The sequence below is a fragment of the Triticum dicoccoides genome, chromosome 3B (genome assembly GCF_002162155.2).
Source record: "Triticum dicoccoides isolate Atlit2015 ecotype Zavitan chromosome 3B, WEW_v2.0, whole genome shotgun sequence".
In the NCBI taxonomy this organism is placed as follows: Eukaryota; Viridiplantae; Streptophyta; class Magnoliopsida; order Poales; family Poaceae; genus Triticum; species Triticum dicoccoides.
Genome location: NC_041385.1, coordinates 193,332,677 through 193,350,325, shown reverse-complemented (window position 1 = coordinate 193,350,325; position 17,649 = coordinate 193,332,677). Strand labels below are relative to the sequence as shown.

The following is a 17,649-nucleotide window of genomic DNA, read 5'->3' as shown; positions in this document are numbered from 1 at the left end:
GCTTCCAAATCTTGGATCCACAATATTGGCACAATCGCCGTAAAAAAACTTTAGTCCATGAGGTAGCATTCACATATCGGATCCACTACATTGTAACAATCGTTGATAAACAAAAGAGATTTCAGTACATGACAACTGCAATTACACAACTGTGAATAACCACCTATCCCACGGCTTCGCTTTGCACGTGAGAACCCCTAAAACTTCTGTCATGGGCTTTACGATGAACGGCCACCTATCCTCCTCTGCATACTCATGCTCCTCCACCATCTGCTCTTCGGCGTCCGGAGCAGACTTTGACAACCAATCCTTGTCCTCATCCTCATCCTCCTCCACCATTTGCTCGTCGTCAGGCGTATGCCTTTCAATAGTCCTCAAAAACTCCTCCACATTATCAAGCATAATTATGTCTAGAGACATGCCAACAGGAGGCTGCACGTAGATCATCCCTGGAATACTAGCAAGCTCTTGTTTGGCCTCTGGATATGACGGGCCGCGTCGTGACCGATATGAATACCAGTGAGCCCGCTGCCAAGGATCCGGTGAATCCATTACCTCACGCATCGCCTAAACGAAAACCCCGATATAAGTCACCCCTTGACACAATCTGGAAGTATCCACCAGATCTCATCCATCCTCGCATCTATCAACAATTGCAATGCATGTTGCACCTGAGCTTTGGTGCTTGGAAACCAGGAGCAGACCTCCACACACTTCTCCAGTAAGACAGCATCACCGGCGTAGAACATCTCAAACAGTGTCATCATCATCGACGGTGGCTGCGGGATTGGGGGTGGGGAAGGGGGAGGTGGAGGTGGCCTGCTCGGGCTGCGGGGGGGATGCGAGACAAATGACCCAACCATCTACTAGCCAGTCCCACATGTAAGCACTTCAATGGTCCCACAAGTCAGTGCCGGCCGAAGTAACGGTCAATGGCTTTGACCTGAGAGCAAAGCACCATTTTGCCATTTGTGAGGCGAATGTGAATAGAGTAGGGGGAGGAGTGAGCAATGTTAGATGGGCGGGGCAAAATTGAGCACAACTAAGGAAGGAGGGGCACAGAAATTGAAACCCCCCTTTTTGAATGTTTTCCATTTGCAATCAAAGGAAGAACTTCGTATAATTATCACCTCCCCGGACAATCTTACTTTTTTCCTTGACCCTATTTGATTTCTACCTCACGCAAAAGCTTGGCCAAGAATTCGTTGCATCTTGCTTAGCCTCAAGATCTACTGTGAAGAGGGGAGCAGATTCCTCCTTAATGTCCAAAGCATTTACAATTGAGAGATGGCAATCTTTTCCTTTCTTGTACTCACCACTAATAGGTTTAGCCCAACCCCATAGAAGCTTACCCATTCATCCATACATCAATAATATACTGGTTTGTCTCCACTCCACAATATCCAATGGGGGGGGGGTCTTGCTATAGTGGCACTCCTTCGACACATGGTAGGCAGTCAGGTTCTCCCATTAAGGCACATATTATAATGATTATGCCATCATCTGATCGCACCCTTCGTGTGAATAATATGCACTGGACGATGACGAAATCCTCAATTTGCAGGCCGCATGTTGCCTCTCGTCCTTGATTCACCTCGTTGACCGCCTCAAGTCCTCCCGTCCTACCCCAATCGAGTCCCCCTATCCTACCCAAAGACCCAATGGCATTCCCTGCCTAGGCCTAAAAGAAGTGAATCTCGAGTGGGGCCTACAATTTGTCTAGCGCGGCATGTGAGGCTGGTCATAATGGGGAGTAACTTATACTAGTGTCATGCATATGACACTAGCCTAAGTTACTATCTTCATAGTGCAAAATAACATAGTAGTAGTGTCATAGATGACTTTATTAATTAGCTTGTAGACTCATCTTGTTTTGGAAAGCGCTATGTTACAGTAACATATTATGTTACCACTTCTCATTAACTACATGCCACATAAGCAAAAAAATCTCAGAATGCGCTATATTACTTGCTAAGTTACTTCCACTATGACTAGCCTGACCCCCGTACACCCAACATATGCCACATCAGCAACCTCGCGACCCAAATGAGCTTTCACTGGAAAGCTGTCGGGAACCAAGATCAGGAAAGAAAGGATTCTAGTTTGAGGGACCATGAGGTCAATGTTCCATTGCGGCCGACATTATGGATTCAAGGATTATTTATTATTTTTCTCTTTCATTGACATACATGTTCCGAACGAGGCCTATGCAACAAATATTATTGACACATTCGCCTTTTTTTCTTCGAAAAGGATGATTAAGCCTTCCTGTATTTGTATCATTATAGATGTACCACTACTGCATAATAAGCAAACATTCGACTGTGTAAGGGGTTATAGCAAACGGTTCTTATTTCAAGTCGTCTGGAAAGTTTTTCTTTTGAAAGATCCAGCGTGCCGCTGGCTTTTCATTAATTTAGCAGGAGGAGATTACAAAAAGTTTTTGTCTAAGGGGACAGAAACAGGGGATAAATTTACGCCCTAGAACGATCAGAGGGAAGACAGAGGGGGCGTCCTCTATTTTCTCTGCACAAAAACCCGACTACTCACGTCAGGTCCCCGAACAGGGACGCTACGCATTTAGCTCCGGCGAGTCGCCATTGCTCTAAGTCGCTCCTGATTTCATTTAGCACTTCCGTGGAGATTGGAGTCTTCTCTCTGAATGTGCAATCGTTTCTCTGCAGCCAGATGCACCAAAGAGTCGTGGCCAGCATCGACGTCGTCTGGGAAGTTCAACTGCCGGCTCTAAGTTGGAGTTGAATGGGAAGCGGGGACTCTCGCATGCGACTATCGTTGCGCACCACCTACTTTACTCCATCTAATGCGGGAGCCATAACGTTAATTGGGCTAAAGTAGAGGTTTTCATCCTACGTATGTCCATTCAAGACCTATATCCGCGAAGCGTTAAAACCCTATCTATACGGAAGTCACGGCAGTTTTAGTCATTTGTTTTTATTTGTGATGCACTAGCTATGTAAATTAAGAGGAAGCTTGTTTGTCACTAATGAGTTTTTTGTGGCACTCGTGCGGTTTTCTCTTCCCTTGCAAACACCATTTTTACATAGAATTAATTGTTCTTGCTGATCAGGTCTACGCTACGATGCAGGCCACTACTCGACCTCAACCTAAGTTGTTAATACCATGACTCATTTCCAGTTTTCTTCAACAGTAGTCATACGCACTATATGCTGAACATGATTCATCACAATTTCGTACACGCATTGCCAGATAGCTAGTACCTTATTTAACTACACTTCTTCTAATTCTAAAGAGAAAGAGAGAATTGGTTTGGTCACTGTCATTGGGATGGATCCAAGACCAAAATCGTGAACCAAGATGCATACACGGTGGTCCATCAGATCAGCCCACTAGTGCTAGCTAGGATACTCCCCAGGCATGTTGTTTGAAAGAAGTGGCGTGATTGTGCAGCGCTAATGCCTGCAGAATATTGTGCTAGCAGAGATCATTTAGGTCAAACTCTAGATTAGCCTGGCTCTAAGACTGTTCTTAGAGCCAAGATTCTGCATCAGACACGAGGAAGCACTCGTGGCAATCGAAGTGACGTCCAGCGCAATTAATGACTGAAGAACACCGCCCAATTTTCCAAGAGCACAACATGCACGCCCCAGGCCGGGGTCAACCAATTGACCTGGGTTATCAATAGGCAGCTTCTGCATCACTTGTGGCTGAATATCTGCTTATGGAACTAGGAGTATCTGGCTGTTGCATTTTGCATAGCGTCGTCTTCAGACACTACAAGTTAGTGCGTGCATTCTGTTAAGGAATCTGCATAATATTTTGTTATTTGCACGTACAGTTTCAGGCTTAAGTTCAAGCAAATTAGTAATGGTATTGCATAAACACAGAAACATTGTATATATTGCAACGAGCGTTTGCTTCAAATCCTTTTGGTAGAACCCGTAGAGGCCAAAAATGCTTTTCTGCAGAGACAATCAATATATGCAGAAGTTGCTGGCCTTTACAGTGCACATGCCTGCAGGCTTAGCAGCTTGTGTGAGCTGGAAACTGGCCTGATCAGTCAGGCACACAATTATGCAGCCGGTAAAAGGAACAAATAATTAAAAGAGCCAACAAGAACTCATAGAAAAGCAACTCAATAATACCAGGACGTCTTCCATTATTCTCTATAGTACATTTTTCATTCCATGTCTGAATTTGCTCCATTTATTATTTGCCGCAGAAAATGAAATCACAAAGTTACAACAGTACATTCAGACATTTACTCCATCAACAAACAGGTTGGCCGCTGGAGAGAGATAATCAAGCAGCTTACGCGGCAACTGGTCCAAGCCAAGAAAACATGAGGAACGGGCAAGCGGCCAATGCACGCCCAGCAGCAGCGCTGCCATGCACTGGGCGCTCCCCTCCTTTCTACGACCCCAGAGCAGAGCGCAGCAGCCATATGCGTAGCGATACAGGTGCACGGGCAGGCAGAGGCAGACGGCCTGGCCGCCCTGCTGCAAGATAGACGGCGCGCGGCGCGCATCTCCATGCGTGCGCCAATGTTTTTAGAAAAGATGGGATTGCCGCCGCTCGCGTCCGAGCATGGATGCTATGGTAAACCATCGCAGGATGCAGCTGAGCTCGACGAAAATGCAGCAACGGTGCCTGAAACTTCAGCTGCAACTTGCCACTGTTATTACTGTAAAAAATATCTTGTTCGACCTTTAGCCGCTCGTTCGTTAGTTCGTTCGGTCGTACGTACTCCTGCTGCTGGTCCAGCTCGCGAGCCGTGGCCGCCCGTCCGTATGTTTTCGCTTGGCGCGTCCTGTGCACCGGTACACGTGACCGCTCCGTCGCCGCTGTATGTCAGTGGGCCAGCCAGCCGGATCTCGCTTGCCTTCTTTGGTCCGGCCGACGGGAAGGAAGAAGAATTTGACCACGGCCGGCGACACACACACACACACCCAGAGACACATAGCCTCGGAGGACGAGACCAACAGTTCCACTACGTACGCTCCTCGCAGCGTTAAACATGACATTTCTAGGAAACATGGTCCTTTGCCCAAAGAAGCAGAGAGCAGAGCCGGGCTTGCATCTTTTCAGGGATCCAGCGATCATCCAGTCTCTCGATACAGGAAAAGAAGGCTCTCGCGCAATGAAAAGAAGGGCAAAACCACCACACTACAGGCCGTAATAATCACGGACTCGTCATGCATCGGTAGCAGTAGCATCTCTCGACTCGACGGACCCTCGCTTCCTTCTAGGTTTCGTTTCGGGACGGCCGGTCCGGTCCAACGAATCGCGAGCCGGATACGCTCCCCCCTGTCTGCGTTTCGCACGCATGCCTGGGGCACGGGGAGAAAGCAACAGCCTACTGCCTGGCTGACACCGGCCATGCAGCCGCAGCCGCTGCGTGCTCGATCGCCATCCACGGCCTCCCATGCTGGCCTGTTTGTTTTCACTTACAAAAATCACCACCGACGGTTAGCAGGTCACGTGACACAGGAGATGGAATGCTAGTTACTGAACAGTAACTACCATGCTCATCAATGGATCATGGCGAACGCCACCGCCCACCGAGCTACTCCAGTATAGAACAGTGGCAAAGGCTGTCGAGTAGCACGCTCGAAGTCAGTGGCAGTCCATCTCCATTTTTTTTTTGTTCATTCATCAGGATTTTCAGGAACATGCAGTAGTAATATTTGTCTATCTGAGGAATAGAATGGGGCACTGATGGCCTTGGAAATTGTAGCGCTGGCCTGCTGGGCTGGGCTCCATCGCTCAACGATCATACCAAGTGCTTCAGTTCCACTTCGCCGCTGCAGATCATCTCGAGATGAAAACGTATCACTACCTTTGTCTTCAAAGCGGCCTGCATGTCCACTCCGCGGCTGCATTTCTGATCAGGATCAGTCAGACATGCTTCTTCACTTGGACATCACAGTGCCCACGCCAATCACATCACTGCGCATTCGTCATTCTAAAGGTTATCTGCGCCCAGAGCTGGTGCACAGCTCAGCCCAGCCCACGATGTCTCTAGCCATGATTACTTGAAGGCCTGCCATGGCATGGCATGCATGCTGAATGGCCGGCCTTTGCCAAAAACAATGACCGCCCGGCCTTGGTCAAAATCATGGGAGATGGAAGGGGGGAACATCGGGGAGTGGTGCAAAGCTAGCGCAATCTGTTAGAGGGTGTTTGGATACAAGGGACTATTTTTAGTCTGACTAAAAATAGTCTCTTTTAGAGGCTAAAGTTCCAAGCACCCTTGACTAAAGAGAGGCTAGGACTAGTCTTGAGGCTAAAATCTTTTAGTCATGGGAAACCTACTAAAATATGTATTAGCTCTCTCTCTCCTCATTTAATTCCTCTCCTTAGTTCTGGATTGGAGGGTTTGGAGGATAATAAATGCTCAATAACTAGATTTTAGTCTCTTTAGTATTTGGATCCAAGCATGAGTGAGACTAGCAAGTTTTAGTCCCACTACTTTTAGTCATGGGACTAAAACGTATCCAAGCATGCTCTTAGCATATGCTAATTGAAGCTGGGCCAGGGAGAGCACTGTGGTGGAGCGCACAAGCATGGAGAACATCAAATCAACCTGAAGAAGGGGATCATGGATAACGTCAAATCAAACTGAAGGGGGTCATGGAGAACATCAAATCAAACCTGAATAAACCACATTCAGGTTGACCTCCTTTAAAGCAGCAGCCGCAGAATCACCGACAGGAAATGCAACCTGGGAATTTGGGGAAAATGAACCTAAAATTGGAGCAAATTCGGGTAAAACTGAACATTTGTTTTTCTGGGGAACTAGTAAGGGAAGAGGGCAGGAACACTGCATGAGCAACGGCCCGCGTGACTGATCCTTGCCACTAGAGGATCAGAGCCAAATCTGGAACAATACGATACAGCCCACCACTCTAGTGTTACGCCGTCAAGAATGTCTATCCATCACAATTGCTCAGCCCAAATCAAGGTAGATCAAGTATTAGTATTGGTGAAGCCCATTTTAATTTGGGAAACCTTCCCAGACGGCGCGCCGGCCGAAGCGTTCCGCCGGTCGCACCGCTCGCTTTATCTACATGTAGGCCCACCACCGAACGACCATCTACCTTATCTTTTCAGGAACAACACCATCCACTCATTCTTTTGCTCGTGCATCTCCTCTACCGCAACCTCCTCCGCTCGCCTCTTTTCTTCCTCTCTTGTAGATGCTTGCGCCTCCCCCACCGGCGACCGGCTGTGCCGCCAGCCATGGCCACCGCGCCTCCCCCACCGTGGCTGCCCCCACCCCGCCCCCTCACGCCCCACCAGCGACCAGCGCTGCAAACCAACCCCCACCGGTGCTGCCGATGGCGGCGAGAAGTAACGGAGAGCCGCGGCGGCCGAAGGTTGAGGCGTTGCAACCACGGCGACAAGTGATGGAGATCCATCATTTTCTTTTCTTGGAAGCAGCCCCAATTTTTGCTGCAGACGCCCTTGATTTTTGCTGGAACCAGTGTAAGATTTTGCTACAACCATGTTCTTTTTCTATGGAACCAACTCGAAGTTTTGCTGCCATGTCATTTGCTTTTTGGTACAACCGGTTTTCAATTTTGCTACCACCATCTTCAGTTCTTGCTGGAACCAATTAATTATTTTGCTACCACCATGTTCGTTTCTTTTTTATGGAACCAACCCAAATTTTTGCAACCATGTCATTTGTTTTTGATACAACCAATGTACATTTTTGCTACAACCAACCTCGGTTTTTGTTGGAACCAATCAATTATTTTGCTACCATGTTTTTTGGGGGGAACCAGTGCATCAATTTCTTTGCTACCACCGTTTGAGTTTTTGCTACAACCAATGTTCTCAATTGCTACATCCAACACGCATCACAGTGTCATGTAATTTGTTGGAACCAGCAAACATTCTTGCTTGAAGCGGCATGATTTTTTGTTGGAACCAGTGTTTCTTTTTGCTGGAACTAGCTAATTTTTTTGCTACAATCTGCTACTGGAGTTTTTGTGCTGTTGAGAGTTTTGCTGGAACCATCATTATTTTTTGCTGGAACCGGCAAATCTTTTTGCTTCAACCCAGCATTGGAGATTTTTATTGCTTTTTTTGCTAGACATGACGCTGCAAGTTGACAATGGCGGCGAGCCGGAGACGGAGACGCCAGGGATGCTCCAACCATGATGACAGCGCGCTGGAATCCTCCTGTGTTTGAGTTGCAACCATGACGAGCAGAGGCAGCCAAGGCAAGTGTTAGACACGACCGTCAGGCAAGCGGCAGGCGAGCGCGGGTGACGGGCGTGGTGGCGCGGTGGAAAGCAAGCACGGGAAGACGAGGACTATCGCGAGCGGCCGGCGAGCACACAGATCTGGCATGCGCGCTCGCTGTCCTTTTTTTTGTGTTTCCTGTGCGTGTTTTTTTTTCTGCGTGTTTGACTTTTAAAACAAAGCAATCAGACGGTGGGGAACGGATGTATCGGGCGGCTGGGGCTTGACCGGACGAACAGTTCGGCCGGTGCGCCGGCGCCTATAAGCGCCCTTTTAATTTAGATTCCTCAAGTGGGAGCTCTTCACCACGAATCATATATACCACCTACTGCGGCAAAAAACCCTCAAAAAAAAAACCAACTGCGGCAAAAGTTATATCTTGCATATCTATACCCCTATATAGTATGCGAATAATTTTGAAAGATGGTTGTAGGATGAAGTCAATCCGATAGTGCAGAGATGGCAAATCTGAGCACTACTGGCCGTTGGATATCATCTACATTCCACCAGATTCTGCCACATTTACAATCTAGAAGACTTAACGGTTGAACTTAAGCATAATGCACAAACCTCACAACACAAGCACTTCTTCTTTGTTTTAGAATCTTTCGTATCATAATTGCCCAAACTCTTTTTTTCTAATAAATTGCCATTATTTATTTTTACTTTATGTTTTACAATGCACAATTTCATGAATCTTAAAATAGTTAACTTTTTTATAGAACTAATTGATTTTCAATGAGATGAACTATAAGAATTAAACGAATATTTATATCATGTATATATAACTCAAATCTTACATGTTACAGTGTGGTATTTATTTATAATTTGATTGCCAAATTTCACGCGTGCAATGCACGTGTACTTTACTAGTATAAGATAATAGCAAGTGTTCGCCTATGTGGTACGTCAAGCTAGGAGTGAACATTTTTTCCTCGTATGTTGGACTTTGGTTCGGTAGGTGGTTTTCACGCGTTCTAGGCTAGTTTCATGTCAGTTTCTTTTATTTTGGGTCGCGCTAACTGCTACACGTGTGGCGGGAAGGGAGACGCACCACACGTCTCTAATGTAAACAGATTGCCACGTCATCGCATGCATGCATGCAGGAGTTTTTTTGGATTTTCAGTTTTTAAAATGTTTTATCTCTTAAACGGAAAATCCGATTGAAAATCCGTTTTCACCATTAAATCCCTCGCGATGAGATCTTCGAAACTAGATCACATGTTGATATGTTTTGATGAAATTTTTTTTAGATTAAAAGTTGACATGTCTATTGCATATGAATTGCCATGATGTTTACACTGAAGTTGCCATGATATGTTTCAGCTATTTTCTTCTACACTTAAAAGTAAATTTTGACATTTATAAAACGGGGAATTAAGAAACTAGACTTGTCATGAACTATAAACTAAAATTGCCATGATACATGCACGTAAAATTGCCATGGTTCATACAAAAAATATTTTTTTTGGTCAAAGTACTGGAGTTGTCCTCATCAAAATACTAAAATTGACATGATCTACAAACTAAAATTGACACATGGCAACTTTAGTTTAAGCCCTATGGCAACTGCAGTGTAAACATCATGGCAACTTCTGGCAAAAAAAAAATTTCATCGAAACATATCAACATGGGGTCTAGTTTTGAAGATCTCATCGAGACGGATTTAATGGTGAAAACGGATTTTTAGTTCGCTTTTTTATTTAGGAGATACAATATTTTTAAGCCGAAAACCAAAAAAAATTCTGCTGATGTCATCTATTCATACGTGGCAAAATGAGTGGTGATGGAGGCGCGTGGGCGATGTACAAACGGCCACACGTGTGGGCGTTAATATTTCCGTTTATTTTTCTTTCTATCTATTAGATTTTTCTTTTTTATCCTGGTTTTTTTCTTTTTTCATACTTTTTGTCCTCTAACCATATGTTTTATATAAAAATGATATTAAAGAAATACGTAAAGTAATTTGATGAAAATAAATGAACTTTTTGTAAAAGAAATACATGAATAGTTTTAGAAAATACAGAACATTATTTGAACTGCGCACATATTTTTTAATGGCATGAGCATTTTTCTCTTACTTTTAAATTTTGTATTAAAGAACGGACTTAAACTTTTTCAAAGATATATGAATATTATTTTAACTGCAAAAACATTTTTCTAAACCACTTGAAGATTTTTCTACTTGCTTTTTATTTTATTACGCAAAATAATAATTTTTTAAAATATATGATAAAAACTTTTCAAATACATGACAACACTTTTGAAGATGCGAGATGACTATTTTTTAAATAGAGGATGACATTTTTTAGTTACACGGTGACCATTTTTGGAACACATGGCGACCCTTTTCACGTGATTTTTTTTAATTATACAAACATAATATAAATTGTGTGATGACTAAAACTACATGGAAGATTTTCCAAAAGGTGTGAGAACTTTTTAAAACAATACAAATATTTATAATAAATAGGTGAACACTCTTTTTTATGTGACCATTTAAAACAAATTCTTAAACACCTTTTAAATTACAATAACATTTTTTAAACGTGTGAACACTATTAAACTAGTCAGGGTGAGGCCTGACCTTTTACAGGAACCCTTTTATTGTCATCGGTGCATTCGGGTCGTAGAAAGACTAGTCGGTGAAGCGTAAGGGCAGCTCGAGATGTGCCAGCCCAGTTCCGCTGGAGGCCGAAGCCTTTTTTAAAAAAACGTTTTCGTTTTTTATTTCTTTTTAAAAAATAATTAAACTGACAACAATCTAAAAATATATGAACTTTTTCACATAATGTTTCGAAAAAACTAAATGTGCATTATTTTTTTACCATGTATACGAAAAATATATACAAAAATATACAATGTGTGAAAAAAGATGATCATGTATCTTTAAAAAATGCTAATCAAGCATTTGGAAAACAAATAGTACAAAAGTATTTGAAAAATGTTAATCAAGTATTTGAAAAATATTGAATGTGTATAATTTTTTTTACCATGTATTCAAAATATGTTAATCTTGCATTTGAAAGATGTTAATCAAGTATTTGTAAAAAATGATTAAATGTGTCTAGGAAAATGTTGAACATGTATTAAAAATGTTAATATTGTACTTCAAAAATGTTAATCAAGCATTTGAAAATAATGTTAATTGTGTATAGCAAAGATGTTGGCCATGTATTAAAACAATTAATCTTGATTTTAAAAATGTTAATCAAGCATTTAAAAAATATGAAAAATGTGTATAGAAAAATTGTTGACCATGTATTTTTTTCAAAAAAATGTTAAACTTGTATTTTAAAAATATTAAACAAGTATTAGGAAAATGTATTAGATATATGCCAAAAATTTAAAATGTATACAGAAAAATTAGACATCAAAAAATATAAGATTTTAAAAAATGCTAGCAGTGTATTTTAAAATGTTTAACGTGTGTATAAACGTTGTCTTTTATATGTATGGAAAATGTTGAATGTGTACTTAAAACCAAGAAAACCTGGAAAAATAGAATAAGAAACAAAGCAAACTAGAAAAACCAAAGAAAACCCAGAACGAAACCAAAAAAACAAGAGAACAAAATAAACAAAACAAATAAAAAACCTAGTGAAAATCGAGGAAAAACAAAGAGAACAGGTGAAAAATCAAAGAAAATAGAAAATAAGAAGAAACCTTGAAGTAACAAAGAAAACCAATTGTAAAACGGAAAGGAAATAAAAAAACAGAAAGAAAACCGGAACAAACAGACTGTAGCCAACCCTCCCGAACGAGCGAGTGCTCGAGCCGTAGCGCGCAGAAGGACTGGGCCGACCCAGTAAACGACGAGAGAGTAAATCTGTCGACAAGAGACATTCTTCCATCTCGCTATAAGCGAGATTTAGTTCCCACAGTCGGTGAATGGCTAGAAGAAAGAGACCTCAGAATTCAGATTAATGTCCTGTTTGCTTGGGCCTTCCTTTTTATTTAGGAGCTTTTGTGGCTTTTTTGCCAAAGTGAAAAAGCCCAAACTAACAAGGCTTGGCTCTCTTAGCAAGCCTCAATCCTTCGGCCTAGCAGCGTAGTAATCACCAACTTCCCACGCATGCCAAAGGCGCGAAAATACCGAGGTCTCACCACCCGTGTGCATCAACTAGGGGTGGCTTTGCTGAAGCAAAGGCAAATGGGCAGGCCCACTTTACCCACGAGCTATTTTGTTTATTTTTTCCTCCTCGGTTTTTCAGTTTAAAAACAGCAACTGTTTTTTACAAGTTATATATTTTTTTAAACATATTTAAAATTAAAAATAGGAAATTGTTCAATATGCTTTATAATATTAAAAAAATGTGTATGAAAAAATGTTCATCATATATTAAAAAATGTTCAATGTACTCTCTCCGTTCCCAAATACTTGTCTTTCTAGGCATTTCAAATGGACTCAACATACGGATGTATGTAGACATATCTTAAAGTGTAGATTCACTCATTTTGCGCCGTATGTAGTCACTTGTTGAAATCTCTAAAAAGACAAGTATTTAGGAACGGAGGGAGTATATAACAAAAATATTAATTGAATATTAAAAAATGTTAAGTCTGTAAGAAAACTTCACTGTATACTAAATATGTTCAATGTATATTTGGAAAGCTGTTCACAGTATATTGGTAAAAAAAAGTTCATCATACATTGCAAAACCTTTACAAAATGAAAATACTAAAAAAACTCAAGATCTGAAAAGAGAAAAGGAGAAGAAAGAAGTGAAGAAACAAACCGAAACAGAATAGCCGTTACATGGGCCAGCCCATCTGGAGGAGTCTTCAGCTAAGCTTCAACTATATGACGCAGGCTGGGGTCACTCATATAGGAGTGGCCGACAATACCAAGCGACCAGGGATAAGGGAAAGGTTTGCGGCTGTGTAAATTTACACCTTATGTTTCATCATGAAATTTTACACATATGTGGTATATAATCATATGCATATTTAGAAAAAAAAATCAGACTTTTTGAAACTTTAAAATGTGATTTTCATTCTTTTGAAAAAACAGGCTCACTAGAGCCCGAGCACACAACTTCTCTTTCGTCTGCTATAAGTCTAGTCTAGTAAACCATCTGATTACAAATATTTAGCAGGTAATGTAATTCGCCTTTGCGGATGCCACAGATTCTGGAAGGGTAAAAGACGCACAGAGCATCCATTTCCCAGGGGCAACAAGCCGTACCCTGTGCATTTCGACGCCCGTCACACTGTCACACAATGCTACATTTATCCTCTGCAATTTGGGGCATATGTGTTGATTTGGTAACACAGATAAAGAAATAATCAATTCCAGTAGAACTGAATACTGTTTGAGCTAAACATTGTATTACCTCATGAAAGTCATATTCAGGATCCTCGGCTTTGGAGAATCCATACACATGGATCTTTGGCATGGCGATGTGTCCTGTTTGTCTGTTTCTTAAGATTCCTCTGAACACATCTACAAAAACAAGAGCAAAATCATAAGAACATTTTCATCCAATTTTTCAAGAACATATATTGATTAGAATGAACTAAGTACATGTTTTTGGAAACATATTGGCCTGCGAAAATAATAATAAGAGGCAGGTAATTATTTCCTTGTGAGAGTATTTCCATCAATGCCTCTTCTTTCTTCGACTTCAAAAGCCATATTGCCAGTGTTCTAAAACAAGGATTTATGCGTCTGCTGTCCCTGATTTATATGGATATATGGACTTGGAATGCCTTGTCCCAGGACAGCTAATTTGGAATAGGCTCGTCAAACATATTCGGTGTAAATTGGATGAAGGTACATCTAGTTAATTAAATCCCTTTACCAAAAGAAATGGTACGGTGCTAGTAGCAATAACATGATAATGGACAGCTCTGGAAAAAATAGATCCGGCGAGTTCCAAATTTGCACCTTTGGTTTACAGGATTCTTAAAACACGGGAACAAGGAAAGTGTAAGATTCAGATGTCATGCATGTTGAAATCCTACATGAACTGAAACACATATGGGTCATCAAAATTGTTTGGTGTCGTCGCAAAAAAACACACACAGGAACTTTCATGTCATAGGAACAAAGCAAATCTTCCATGAGGTTGCGCCAATGGAAATATTCCTTCAAAATTGCATACAAAGTAGACAATAGGAAAATCCCTGCAGTTCATAATCCTACAAGCCAAACAAGCATCAGAGGTAAAAATTCTCATGAATGATCCTCTGCAATTCCTATACAATCCTATGAACCAAAGAGGCCGGCCTCTATGATTCACAGGATTACCGAAACACAGGATTGAGGCAACACCATGCCATTTTGAATACTAACCCATAATATATGTTACTACAACCAATAACATCTTATACTCCCTCCGTTCCGAATTACTTGTCGCACGTATGGATGTATCTAGATGTATTTTAGTTCTAGATACATCCATTTCAGCGACGAGTAATTTGGGACGGAGGGAGTATATGGGATAGAGGGAGTACATGACTCGAATGATGTTTGGGAATCCTCCCACAATCCTTTGGAAATCCTTCAAATAAAAGAGACCCTACTTACAACTTTGGATTTAAAATCCTAGAAAACAGTTGATATTAGCTTGTGCGCCAAATAATTAAAGTATAATTCATATCGAAGAATGTAATTGTTGTTATCCGGACAATGATGCATTAAACATTTTTCTTTTGGCAAACGTCAACTGTGATTACATTGAGCACAAAGACTCCAGAGTTACATCCGGAATTACAAAGTGAGCAACATGAAAAAAGGAAATTACATGTATGCCCCTCATAAACTGTGACTATATGCATTGAACGCCATGCCTCAAGAAACATATCTCCAACTGCCAGTGGAGCTACAGTCAACTGGTTGGGCGGCCAGGTTGAAGAAGAGCCCACAAAAATACTTGGGCCAGGCTAGAAGGGGAGACTAGTTGGGCAGTGTTTGCTCCTGGGCTGGGCAGGCCACAGTCCAGGTTGGCTCCAACGTGGCTCTGCCCCTGCCAACTGCCACCGCGACACTCCCTGTCTTCCACGCATCCACACAGGCTCCTCGTCGCCAAGCCTCGCCGCTGGCAGCCACTTACCAGCCTATATGCCCAAAAGCAACCCGTGGCCGCCGACCGAGGAAAATTGATCAGCAACAATATCTTGGCAGCCACTGGCGAAACAAAGATTATGTGCTTCAGACCTGGTCACTGCCGGCAAAACGAGGAGGATGGCGGGCAGAATGTCTCCAAGCAAGGAGGGAAAGGGATATACATTGTTGCCAATGAATTTGTTGAACACCATGCCCTAGCGATCGAAAGGGCTAAAAGAGCACCCGAGACGCTCAAAATGCAGGATGATACTCTTGGACCTTCCGATGCCAACGCGTCCACTGGAAAGAGAAGGGTAGAAGGGCTCAGACAGCCACAGCTAACAGCAGATCGAAAAAGCACCTGCACTGGGCATGAACTTCCAGCCCGAAGGAGAGGAAGGGCATCTCCAGCGCAAAGAGAAAGCATAAGAAGCATTGCCAGGGAAAAGAGGAAAGGGGTTGTGGATCTGAATAGAAGAGTATGCTTCTCTCCCGAACAAACCTTCCAAAACCAGACAGAAGCTTAAGCGAGGAACAGAGAACTTGCCGCAGATTAAAGCTTTGAGTATCCAAACGAGTCAATGTCGCCACAGATGACAGAGAAGTACAAGCACAGGTCACCAGTGTCCGCTGACTCGGATTAGGATTTCTCAACAGAGAAACACAGATCAACTTCTCATCAATGCAGAAGATAAGGATGAAACCTTCTGAGGCAAGAGCTGGAGCCAAAGGCATGGATTAAATAGAGCAAACGTGCCGAGGCCTGAAATCAATCCGCACTAAACTCTTGGAAATCAAATTAGAAGCAAAGAAAGCAAGTCGTCGGGGGAAAAGATGGGGATTTCAAGATCAGACAACCAGGTACAGAAGCAAGAACAGAAACAAGGGGGTTTATTGGACACAAAAACGGGGAGAGAGGATGACCACAGGCTGCTGGCACAGACCCAAGCCGATCCCCATCAGCAAGCCAAGAGGAAGGAAGAAGAATTGAATCCAGCAGAGCAGATGAGGTTATTGAAGGGATACCAGGCGAACTATGGCAGAGCCGAATCTGAGGAATGGCGACGCCGAGAATAACCATGACCAGTGCGCAGAGCCGCCTCCAATCCACAATCAGCACCGGAAAGCTGCCGTTTAGGAAGCAAACTAAGCGGATTAACACAGGGGTCTGGAATGCCGAGCTCCTCTCCCCTCCTACTCCAGCCAGACACGCTGGCAGAGAAGAAGAGAAGAGGCAACTGGAACTGGGTGGAGGAAAACGAGGGGAGAGAGACAAGACAGGAGAGAATGTGTTTCAATCCCTGTTAAACAATATATATGTATTTGCATGAAATGAACCTGTTATTGTCTTGTCCCACGGGAACTGGCTCATTTGGTCCTAGCCACCAGTAACACACTAAATGTTTCAGATGGTGAAATTCAACAGATATTTTCAGTCATCTATCATTGGGTGCTAGTACAAGTCATCCCTAAGAAATGTTCAGAGAACCAACAACCACACATAACTCTCCGCTTTTTTAGGACACAGACATTTCAGAAGTTAAACAACCATTTATCTACCTCTCACCCTGTTGTTGTTTATATCGGCATAGTAACCGTCGACAGGTGATCGTTATCGGAACTACGATGCAACTCCTAGATTGTTTGGCCAGGGTTGAAATACTCCACTCATTCCACGCAACACGGCAAGGCAATTTACCCAGGTTCGGGCCACCGCAAGGTGAAACAACCTGCCTACTACAAATGGCCTCTGCCCATTTATACTTGGACGGCTCCAGCGACCCGGAGTCCGGATGGCCAAAAAGGAGGCCATACCATGACGTCCGCCACTGTAGGTTCACCTGCCCTCCTCCCATCAATTGTCTCCTCACCAAGGTCAGGACACATCCATACACTAGCCCACTCCGACACGCATCCTGACGTCGCACCTGCCACGGCATGGTCTTCTTCAGTCATGTCCTCCCTTTGTCCTCGGGGATGATTGGATTTCACGGGTGGTCCTTGCTCCCCGAGGAGGGGAGAACGCCCGATGACGGATCTCTCGAGCATCCCTTCGGAGTCCGTTTAGCTGGACCTCGGGTACGGTGGCACCATGGTGCCTTCCCTGGGAAGGACCCAAGGGACCCCGCCAACAATAGCCCCCAGCCCCACCACCCGGGCATGATTGCATAGACAGTGGTTGTTGTGAAGGGGTGGGTGGGCCCACCATAAGGGGGAAGCCGATGCCGGCGCCAGCCAATTCACACCAACGGTGGGTGCTACCCCAAACGAGGCGTCTCCTCGATCCTTGGGCACGCACCGTTGAACCGCCATCCACCTCCACGAAAAGAGATCGTGGAAGCAGTAATGGGGGAGGGACTTTTACT

General features: G+C 43.3%; 1 protein-coding gene and 1 long non-coding RNA gene across 3 annotated transcripts in view; one reads left to right on the top strand and one right to left on the bottom strand.

Annotated features, from left to right (window-relative positions):
• Positions 1 to 7,134: 7,134 nt before the first annotated feature.
• Positions 7,135 to 8,432, top strand: LOC119275496. The gene is made up of 2 exons (XR_005135731.1): positions 7,135 to 7,467; positions 8,081 to 8,432. It is a non-coding gene; the product is annotated as an uncharacterized LOC119275496 (long non-coding RNA).
• A 4,436-nt stretch (positions 8,433 to 12,868) lies between these two features.
• The window catches only part of LOC119275495 (tRNA (guanine(37)-N1)-methyltransferase 1-like), an 18,472-nt gene continuing 13,691 nt past the window's right edge, over positions 12,869 to 17,649 (bottom strand). The window contains exons 8-9 of one of the 2 annotated variants that reach the window (XM_037556349.1): positions 13,569 to 13,678; positions 12,869 to 13,471 (exon numbers count right to left, since the gene is read on the bottom strand). In XM_037556349.1, coding sequence (XP_037412246.1) covers positions 13,325 to 13,471; positions 13,569 to 13,678 — 257 coding nt within the window. In that variant the 3' untranslated portion in view covers positions 12,869 to 13,324. Of the gene's footprint in view, positions 13,472 to 13,568; positions 13,679 to 14,163; positions 14,196 to 17,649 lie in introns of those variants that run through there. The other variant, XM_037556350.1, reaches the window with a different exon arrangement.